General features: G+C 42.5%; 1 protein-coding gene across 1 annotated transcript; it reads left to right on the forward strand.

Moving 5' to 3' along the window:
* The first annotated feature begins 9,950 nt into the window (after window positions 1-9,950).
* On the forward strand, window positions 9,951-10,901 carry LOC129558204 (olfactory receptor 1M1-like). Its single transcript, XM_055429092.2, has one exon. The coding sequence runs from the start codon at window positions 9,951-9,953 to the stop codon at window positions 10,899-10,901; it is 951 nt and encodes a 316-aa protein (XP_055285067.2).
* The last annotated feature ends 397 nt before the right edge of the window (window positions 10,902-11,298 follow it).

An 11,298-nucleotide genomic window follows, 5' to 3' on the forward strand; every position in this document is an offset into this window, starting at 1 on the left:
TATTCTCTGTTGACCTATGAGTCAGGTTCTTCTAACATCCTCCTGTTTATCTATGGCCCCATGGAAAGATAAAGGTAAAGTGAGATGAAGGTATGGATGCAAAATACTTGGCACTCCATCAAGAGTTGGTGAAATGATTTGCACTCAGGTTTCCAGACTTTAGAGCTGAACTCCTACTACCAGGTGAGGCAAATGTTGGGGAGTACAGATTTATGTATCAGGAAATGTTAACCAAATTCCATCACTTGTCTTTGAAAACTTTCACCCAATAAATTCTTACCCTGATTTTGAAGCTCTTCTAACATCTGACCACAAGGGTGGTATCTAGATGTGACAGCAACAGAAAAGAGTCGACACTCAGAACCTGAGATCAAGATTAGAATATGATACCTGAAGACCTTGGGAGTCCAGTGGTTAAGAATCCACCTGCCAGTGCAGGGGACTTGGGTACGATCCCTGGTCTGGGAAGATCCCACATGCTGCAGAGCAACTAAGCCTGTGAACCACAACTGCTGAGCCCATGCTCTAGAATCTGTGCCGGCAACAAAAGAAGCCAACAACGAGAAGCCTGTGCACAGCAACGGAGAGCAGCCCCCACTTGCTGCAACTAGAGAAAGCCTGTGTATAGCAACGAAGACCCAGTGTAGCCAAAAATAAATATATTTTTTAAAAAAGAATATGCTACTTGAAAACATAAGCTATTATGTGAATAAGACTTTCTTTTCTCCTAAGAGTATTTAACACATAATATTATATATTCCAAAAAAGAATTGGAAGAACTAGAAAGTGCATGACATTTTGAAAATGAAGGAAAAATTAACTAAAAAGCAACAATCTGTTAGTGTGTTAAAGCACAATCCTGGGGTGAGGAAGATAAAATCTCCCAACACAAGTGTCCAGTCTGCTTGACAGAAGAATTGCTACAACAGTAGGAAAAGGGAGACAATTGTCAATCAGTCTTAAAATGGAGAAAGCAAAGTGAGAATCCTGCATCCAGATACCTGGGAACCTTGATAATTGTGGAACTTAGAATTGTAATCAGTAAAAATGGCTTATTATACTCTGCATGCGTGAGTGCTAAGTTGTTTTTGTGATGTCTGACTCTTTGCGACACTACGGACTGTAACCTGCCAGGCTCCTCTATCCTTGGGATTCTTCAGGCAAGAATACTGGAGTGGGAGGTTTGCCATGCTCTTCTCCAGGGGATCTTCCTGACTCAGGGATCGAACCTGCATCTCTTAATGTCTGCTGCATTGGCAGGTGGGTTCTTTACCACTAGTGCCACCTGGGAAGCCCCAGTATACCCTGAGAAAACCATTATTCAAAAAAAACACATGTACCCCAATGTTTGATGCAGCACTATTTACAAGAGCCAGGACATGGAAGCAACCTATATGCCCATCAATAGGTGAATGGATAAAAAAGTTGTAGTACATATATTGGAGAAGGCAATGGCACCCCACTCCAGTACTCTTGCCTGGAGAATCCCAGGGACGGGGGAGCCTGGTGGGCTGCCGTCTCTGGGGGTCACACAGAGTCGGACACGACTGAAGCGACTTAGCAGCAGCAGCAGCAGTACATATATACAATGAAGTATTACTCAGCCATAAAAAGGAATGAATTTGAGTCAGTTGTTGTGAGGTAGATGAACCTAGACCTTGTTATACAGAGTGAAGTAAGTCAGAAAGAGAAAAACAAATGTTGTATACTAATGCACATGTATGGGATCTAGAAAAATGGTATACATGAACCTGTTTGAAGGACAGAATAGAAACGCAGATGTAGAGAAAGGACATGTGGACACAGTGAGGGAAGGGGAAGGCGGGAAGAATTGGGAGAGCAGCACTGACATTCATTTACTACAACGTGTAAAATAACTGGCTAGTGGGAACCTGCGTATAGCACAGGGAGCTCAGCTCGGTGCTCTGTAATAACCTAGAAGGATGGTATAGGATGGGTGTGGTAGGAGAGAGGGTCAAGAGGGAAAGATGGTCAAGAAGGAGGGGATTTATGTATGCATATAGCTGCTTAGATGGTAAAGAATTTGCCTGCAATGCAGGAGACCCTGGTTCAATCCCTGGGTCGGGAAGATCCCCTGGAGATCTTAAACTAACAAGTCACAATTATCTCCATTAGTGGACAGTTACTTGTAAATCTCTTTTTCCTTTTCTTTTTTTGTTTTTCCTTCCAATGTAGCCCAGCCAGTGAGACCTGTCCCTTCTTTCATTTCCTTCTTTTTATGGTAGACTATGGGGCATTCTAGGGGACTGGAATGCAAAAGTAGGAAGTCAAGAAACACCTGGAGTAACTGGCAAATTTGGCCTTGGAGCACGGAATGAAGCAGGGCAAAGGCTAATAGAGTTTTGTCAAGAGAATGCACTGGTCATAGCAAACACCCTCTTCCAACAACACAAGAGAAGACTCTACACATGGACATCACCAGATGGTCAACACCGAAATCAGATTGATTATATTCTTTGCAACCAAAGATGGAGAAGCTGTATACAGTTAGCGAAAACAAGACCAGGAGCTGACTGTGGCTCAGATCATGAACTCCTTATTGCGAAGTTCAGACTTAAATTGAAGAAAGTAGGGAAAACCACTAGACCATTCAGATATGACCTCAATCAGATCCCTTATGATTATGCAGTGGAAGTGAGAAATAGATTTAAGGGACTAGATCTGATTGATAGAGTGCCTGATGAACTCTGGACGGAGGTTCGTGACATTGTACAGGAGACAGGGACCAAGACCATCCCCATGGAAAAGAAATGCAAAAGAGCGAAATGGCTGTCTGAGGAGGCCTTACAAATAGCTGTAAAAAGAAGAGAGGCGAAAAGCAAAGGAGAAAAGGAAAGATATAAGCATCTGAATGCAGAGTTCCAAAGAATAGCAAGGAGAGATAAGAAAGCCTTCCTCAGTGATCAATGCAAAGAAATAGAGGAAAACAACAGAATAGGAAAAACAAGAGACCTCTTCAAGAAAATTAGAGATTCCAAGGGAACTTGTCATGCAAAGATGGGCTCGATAAAGGACAGAAATGGTATGGACCTAACAGAAGCAGAAGATATTAAGAAGAGGTGGCAGGAATACACAGAAGAACTGTACAGAAAAGATCTTCACGACCAAGATAGTCACAATAACGTGATCACTGACCTAGAGCCAGACATCTTGGAATGTGAAGTCAAGTGGGCCTTAGAAAGCATCACTAGGAACAAAGCTAGTGGAGGTGATGGAATTCCAGTTGAGCTATTTCAAGTCTTGAAAGATGATGCTGTGAAAGTGCTGCACTCAATATGCCAGCAGATTTGGAAAACTCAGCAGTGGCCACAGGACTGGAAGAGGTCAGTCTTCATTCCAATCCCAAAGAAAGGCAATGCCAAAGAATGCTCAAACTACCGCACAATTGCACTCATCTCACACGCTAGTAAAGTCATGCTCAAAATTCTCCAAGCCAGGCTTCAGCAGTATGTAAACCGTGAACTCCCAGATGTTCAAGCAGGTTTTAGAAAAGGCAGAGGCACCAGAGATCAAATTGCCAACATCCGCTGGATCATGGAGAAAGCAAGAGAGTTTCAGAAAAATATCTATTTCTGCTTCATTGACTATGCCAAAGCCTTTGACTGTGTGGATCACAATAAACTGTGGAACATTCTGAAAGAGATGGGAATCCCAGACCACCTGACCTGCCTCTTGAGAAACCTGTATGCAGGTCAGGAAGCAACAGTTAGAACCAGTCATGGAACAACAGACTGGTTCCAAATAGGAAAAGGTGTACGTCAAGGTTGTATATTGTCACCTTGCTTATTTAACTTATATGCAGAGTACATCATGAGGAACGCTGGGCTGGAAGAAGCACAAGCTGGAATCAAGATTGCTGGGAGAAATATCAATAACCTCAGATATGCAGATGACACTACCCTTATGGCAGAAAGTGAAGAGGAACTCAAAAGCCTCTTGATGAAAGTGAAAGAGGAGAGTGAAAAGGTTGGCTTGAAGCTCAACATTCAGAAAACAAAGATCATGGCATCTGGTCCCATCACTTCATGGGAAATAGATGGAAAAACAGTGGAAACAGTGTCAGACTTTGTTTTTTTGGGCTCCAAAATCACTGCGGATGCTGATTGCAGCCATGAAATTAAAAGACGCTTGCTCCTTGGAAGGAAAGTTATGACCAACCTTGATAGTATATTAAAAAGCAGAGACATTACTTTGCCGACCAAGGTCCGTCTAGTCAAGGCAATGGTTTTTCCCGTGGTCATGTATGGATGTGAGAGTTGGACTGTGAAGAAAGCCGATCGCCGAAGAATCGATGCTTTTGAACTGTGGTGTTGGAGAAGACTCTTGAGAGTCCCTTATACTGCAAGGAGATCCAACCAGTCCATTCTAAAGGAGATCAATCCTGGATGTTCATTGGAGGGACTCATGCTAAAGCTGAAACTCCAGTACTTTGGCCACCTCATGAGACGAGTTGACTCACTGGAAAAGACTCTGATGCTGGGAAAGGTTGGGGGCGGGAGGAGAAGGGGACGACGGAGAATGAGATGGCTGGATGGCATCACCGATTCTGTGGACATGAGTTTGAGTGAACTCCGGGAGTTGGTGATGGACAGGGAGGCCTGGCGTGCTGTGATTCATGGGGTCGCGGAGAGTCGGACACGACTGAGCGACTGAACTGAACTGAATGGGGCTTCCCTGGTGGTTCAGATGGGGTTGAAAAGAGTCAGACAGGACAGAGCAACTAACACTTTCACTTTCATGGAAATAATTGGGCTTCCTGGTGGCTCAGACAGTAAAGAATCTGCCTACAATGTGGGAGAACTGGGTTTGATCCCTGGATCGGGAAGATCCCCTGGAGTAGGAAAGGGCAAGCTACTCCATTATTCTTGCCTGGAATATTCCATGGACAGAGGAGCCTGGCCGGTTACAGTCCACGCGGTTGCAAAGAGTCAGACACAACTGAGCACACACACACACACACACACACACACACACAGAAATAATTAAACTCAGCAATATGATTGATTCCATATTACTTTTGTTACGGGCACATCTGTCTCTGTTGTATAAAAACTGACAATATTAGGAAAAGAAATGTAGAAAATTAGTATGGCACTTCAGAACATCTTTCTTCTATGACTGTAAGTGCCCCATCTATGCCTAGGTCAGGAAGCCTTGCCCACTTGCTCCCAAAAGAACCCTGTATGTATCGGGATCAACTCAAGAGCATTCCAATTTTCTGTGTTATGGTGATTCCTCAGAATATAACCATTGGTTCACCTGAAACACACAACAGGTATTTGACTGTGTCCTGCGTGCATCAATGATTATGCCAAATATTCTGCTGAACCAATGTTTTAGAAAAATTTTATGACAGGAATAGCTCCATTGTTGTTGTAACTAAAACTCACTCTGAGTTTAATTGTTGTGTTTAGTCGCTAAGTCGTGCCCAACTCTGTGATTTTAGCCTGCCAGTTTCCTCCTTCTGTGGGATTTCCCAAGCAAGAATACTGGAGTAGGTTGCCATTTCCTTCTACAAGGTATTTTCCCGATCCAGGGATCAAACCCATGTCTCCTGCACTGGCAAGCAGATTCTTTACCACTAAGCCACCTGGAAAACCTCGAATAGCTTATTAGGATACTGATATTTGGAACTGATTGGCCCTTGGTAAACTCTGCTTCAACAATGACAAAATATGTGCTCTTAACATGAAATTATAAAAACTAGCAAACTGTAACAGCATCAATTAAGGTTTTTGACTCAGTCACTCCTGAGTTTAATTATGTCTCCAGCACTTGCTCTGTAAATGAGGGAATCTTTTCAACTGTGGCAGAAGCCCCAGTCCTTTTTGGACAATAAGAACCATCAGGAAACCTTACGGGAATGCAGGAAGGAGGAGCAGACAAAAATCACAGTTACAGTGTTTTATATACAAGACGCTCTTAATATCACTTATTGTGATTTGTTCCTGCTATGAACACAAATGGCACCACCGGGCATGGTTTATTATAGAAGAAAAGTAATTGGAAGAGTAAGACAAAGGAAGAGAGGAGAAAGGAAGAATATCTTTAGCATGATAACTGTAATTTTCAGGGGAAAATGGATATGCTGAAACTCCTGTTGGGAATCTTGCTTAGATAGAGAAACAGGAATTCTCCAGGCAAGAATCCTGGAGTAGGTTGCATTTCCTACTCCAGGGAATCTTCTTGACAAAGGGATCAAATCCACATCTCCAAATTGCAGGCAGACCTTTTAACATCTGAGCCACCAGGGAAACCCCAGAGAAACAGGAGGAGTGCACAATTCAAATGATGTCAGTGATTAATGCTCATTTCTCATGGACACATGATAAAACATGTTGCAATTAAAGTGAATAAGTTAGACTTCGATATATCAACCCAAATAAAAACTTCAGAGAAAGAATTTTCCCCCAAAGACATCTATATCACAATACAATTTAAATGCTTTAAAATAACAAAATATTAAAAGCTCAGTTCTTATTATGAAACATTGCAAGCATAAATAAGTACAGATAACAAAGTCCACCCACTAAGGACCACTAAATTAAAATATATTGCCATAATTTGCAGTAGATATTTTAAAGAATTAATATTTTTTCCACATCCTCAATTACTTTTCATTCCCAAAGGGAACCATGATAATGAACTTGGTGTTCACTATTCTCCTCTGATTTTAATACAGCGACTAAGTATCCATAAATTATATTCTTGTTTTGCATTTTATCTTTACACATTGTACATGGAACTTTGCATTTTAAAATAATGTTTAATGTCTCGGTACAGCTTTTTCTGGTTCATTAACTATCTTAGTTAATTATCTAGTTCCTACGTCTTATTACCTCACTATTTATTTATCCCTTTTCCTATTTTGGAGCATTATCATCATTGCCTTTTACACCCAAACACACACACATAATGTGTAAAACAATTTTAAATATCACATGGAGTAAACCAAATTCATGACTGTGGTTGCCTCTAGGAATGAAAGCAAACTTAAAAGATAGGTTCTGTTTATTCACATTTTTGTTAATTTAATAAAAGAACTCTGGGGCTTCCCTGGTGGCTCAGTGGTAAAGAATCTGCCTGCCAATGCAGCGGGCAGGAGACAAAGGCTCAATCACTGGTCCAGGAAGATCCCACATGCCATGGAGCAACTAAGCCTGTACGCCACAGCTATCGAGCCTGTGCTCTAGAGCCAGGACCCAGAACTGTTAAAGCCTGTGCACCCTAAAGCCCATTCTCCACAAGAGAAGCCACTGCAGTAAGTCCAAGCCCCGCAACTAGAGTGTAGTCCCTGCTTGCCGCAACCAGAGAAAAGCCCACGAAGCAACAAAGACCCAGCACAGCCAAAAATAAAATAAATAAATAAAAGAACTCTGATGACAAAACAAAAAGTTTTATTAACTCTGAAAGCATGGATAGATTTGTTCTATAGTGCTCTGCACTTTAAGATATTTCATACATTACTAGAAAAGAACCAGTAGACTGGGATCTGCTTCATTCTCCACCTCTTCTTTCTTAGATTATTCATAATCATGAAATATTTTCAATACTAATTTTTCTTCTGTGAAGTGGTATCATGAGCCAGCAATGGAAAGGAAAGCAAAAGCTGGGTGCACCCCTCTGCCCCTTGACAAAGTAATAAAGGAAATAGAGCGAGGAGATGATGGACCGTTAGCAGCCCCTCCCAGGTGACCCAGTTTTGCTCATCTTCTTCAGGAACTCACCTCATAGCTGCCCCCCGATCAACTGCTAAACAAACACCTGTCCCTATTTGCAGAACATGAAATAGAGGACTCCAGAGCAGATGGTGCCAACACTAAGTGATGACATTCAGTTCTTCCCTAAATGGGAAGGAGGGAAAATGGAAACTCTGGGTCCATTCAAGTAGCACAGAAAGACAGTGAAGCACCAGGCTCCTGGGCAGAAATGATGGTCCCTGTGACTACTGTCAAATGTATTTCACATGACCTGGCATGGTTGTTGAGTGGGGTGGTCAAAGGCAGACTTATTTGCAGTCTCTCTGTCTCTTGGGGGTTCAATATCCAAAGCTCCTCATTAGTCAAATTCTTTTACTCTCATGTGATCACAGGGCAGTTCAGATTCTTGAGGAGCAAGACTCAAAAGTGAAAATTTTATGGCTGTGAATAATTCTTTACACTGAGAGGTGAAATGTATGACACCTTCTCCCTGCATCTTTCTTGGCTCACATTAATTTCAAGTACCTTACACACCTCAACAGATTTTTTATTGTTATTGTATTATAGTTCTTTTTTTTTTAATCTATATTTAAAGGCACCACTTTACCGCTCTCCTGATACTACATTTAAGCTCAAAAATGTATTTTCCATATACAGGTAGATATATATGATATATGTATATATATATGATACTATGGTGAATGCACCCTACAAATGCAAACACTAAGGGCTAATTTTATGTATGGCCTATTTAACAGTGATTCTGTTTGTGTATACACTATTAAGGAAATAGTAAAGGTCAGTTTTCATTCCAATCACAAAGAAAAGAAATACCAACGACTGCTCAAACTACCCCACAATTGCACTCATCTCACATGCTAGTAAAGTAATGCTCAAAGTTTTCCAAGTCAGGCTTCAACAGTACATGAACCATGAACTTCCAGATGTTCAAGCTGGTTTTAGAAAAGGCAATGGATCCAGAGATCAAATTGCCAATATCCGTTGGATCATTGAAATAGCAAGAGAGTTCCAGAAAAACATCTACTTCTGCTTTATTGACTATGCCAAAGCCTTTGACTGTGTGGGTCACAACAAATCGGAAAATTCTGAAAGAGATGGGAATACCAGACCATTTGACCTGCCTCTTAAGAAATCTGTATGCAGGTCAAGAAGCAACAGTTAGAACTGGACATGGAACAACAGTCTGGTTCCAAATAGGAAAAGGAGTACGTCAAGGCTGTATATTGTCACCCTGCTTATTTAACTTATATGCAGAGTACATCATGAGGAACGCTGGGCTGGAAGAAGAACAAAGCTGGAATCAGGATTGCTGGGAGAAATATCAGTAACTTCAGATATGCAGATGACACCACCCTTATGGCAGAAAGCGAAGAAGAACTAAAGAGCCTCTTGATGAAAGTGAAAGAAGAGAGTGAAAAAGTTGGCTTAAAACTCAACACTCAGAAAACTAAGATCATGGCATCTGGTCTCATCACTTCATGGCAAATAGATAGGCAACCAGTGGAAACAGTGACAGATTTTATTTTGGGGGGCTCCAAAATCACTGCAGATGGTGACTGCAGCCATGAAATTAAAAGATGCTTGCTCCTCAGAAGAAAAGCTATGACCAACCTAGACAGCATATTAAAAAGCAGAGACATTACTTTGCCAACAAAAGTCCGTCTAGTCAAAGCTATGGTTTTTCCAGTAGTCATGTATGGATGTGAGAGTTAGACTATAAAGAAAGCTGAATGTTGAAGAATTGATGTTTTTGAAATATGGTGTTGGAGAAGACTCTTGAGAGTCCCTTGAACTGCAAGAAGATCCAACCAGTCCACCTAAAGGAAATCAGTTCTGACTATTCATTGGAGGGACTAATGCTGAAGCTGAAACTCCAATACTTTGGCCACTTGATTCAAAGAACTAATTCATTGGAAAAGACCCTGATGCTGGAAAAGATTGAAGGTGGGAGGAGACGGGGACAACAGAGGATGAGATGGTTGGATGGCATCACCAACTCAATGGCCATGAGTTTGAGCAAGTTCCTGGAGTTGGTGATGGACAGGGAAGCCTAGCACGCTGCAGTTCATGGGGTCACAAAGAGTCAGACACAACTGAGCAACTGAACTCACTGAAGAAACTGGGAATAAAATTATTTAATCTGCCAGAATAATTGTCCTAGCATTCATGTAAATTTCCCTTTTCACTACTTCCAGAAGAATCATACCCATGGAATCAGACAACCAAACTAGCTCCTCTGAGTTTATTCTCCTGGGACTTTCAGAAAAGCCAGAACAGGAGACTCTCCTCTTTGCTCTGTTTCTCTGCATGTATGTGGTCACAGTAGTGGGGAACCTGTTGATCATCCTGGCCATCAGCACAGACTCCCACCTCCACACCCCCATGTACTTCTTCTTGGCCAATCTCTCCTTGGTTGATTTCTGCCTGGCCACCAACACTGTCCCCAAGATGTTGGTGAACATCCAAATCAAGAGCAAGTCCATCTCTTATTCCTGCTGCCTGACACAAATGTACTTCTTCCATTTCTTTGGCATCATGGACAGTGTCTTAATAGCCGTGATGGCTTATGATAGGTTCATGGCTATATGTCACCCCTTACGCTATACCACTATCATGAGCCCATGCCTCTGTGGCCTGCTGGTTGGAGGCCCGTGGGTGTTTTCCAGCTTCATCTCCCTCACCCACATCCTCCTGATGGCCCGTCTGGTTTTCTGTGGCAATACTGAGTTGCCTCACTATTTCTGTGACCTCACCCCGCTCCTCAGACTTTCCTGCACTGACACCTCTGTGAACAAGATCTTTGTGCTCATTGTGGCAGGGATGGTCATAGCCACGCCTTTCCTCTGCATTCTGGCCTCCTATGCTCGCATCATTGTGGCCATCGTGAAGGTGCCTTCTGCAGGAGGCAGGATGAAAACCTTTCCCACCTGCAGCTCCCACCTCTCCGTGGTTGCCCTCCTTTATGGGACCACCATTGGGGTCTATCTGTGTCCTTCATCTGTCTGCAGAGCTATGAAGGCAAAAGCCTCTGCTGTGATGTACACTGCCATCACCCCCATGCTAAACCCATTTATCTACAGCCTAAGGAACACAGACCTGAAGGGGGCCCTAAGGAATCTCATGAGAAAAAAAAAGTCATCTCATCTTCATGACTGCTAGGTCATCTGGGAGCTTCCTAGAGGCAGGACTTCAAAGTCTAGGGTCCTGGGCAAGTGTATGGAATTGCAAGAGTTGAAAGTGCAGCCATTCCAAATTTCAAACTGCAGAAGTTTAAAAGAGAACATCAGGAGGGTCCTATAACTACTTTCTCAAGTGTGTGTGTGTGTGTTTATGTGCATGCTCAGTGACTATTTGTGACACCATGGACTGTAGCCCACCAGGCTCCTCTTTCTGTAGGGTTTTTCTGGCAAGAATACTGGAGTGGGTTATCATTTCCTTCTCCAGGGGATCTTCCCCACCCAGGGATCAAACCCACCTCTCCTGCGTCTTCTGCACTGAGCGCAGATTCTTAACCACTGAGCCACTAGGGAAGCCCATTTTCTGCAATACTTCCCAG

This window comes from Moschus berezovskii, chromosome 8 (assembly GCF_049115385.1).
Source record: "Moschus berezovskii isolate FMDL1 chromosome 8, NW_MosBer_1.0, whole genome shotgun sequence".
Classification (NCBI taxonomy): domain Eukaryota; kingdom Metazoa; phylum Chordata; class Mammalia; order Artiodactyla; family Moschidae; genus Moschus; species Moschus berezovskii.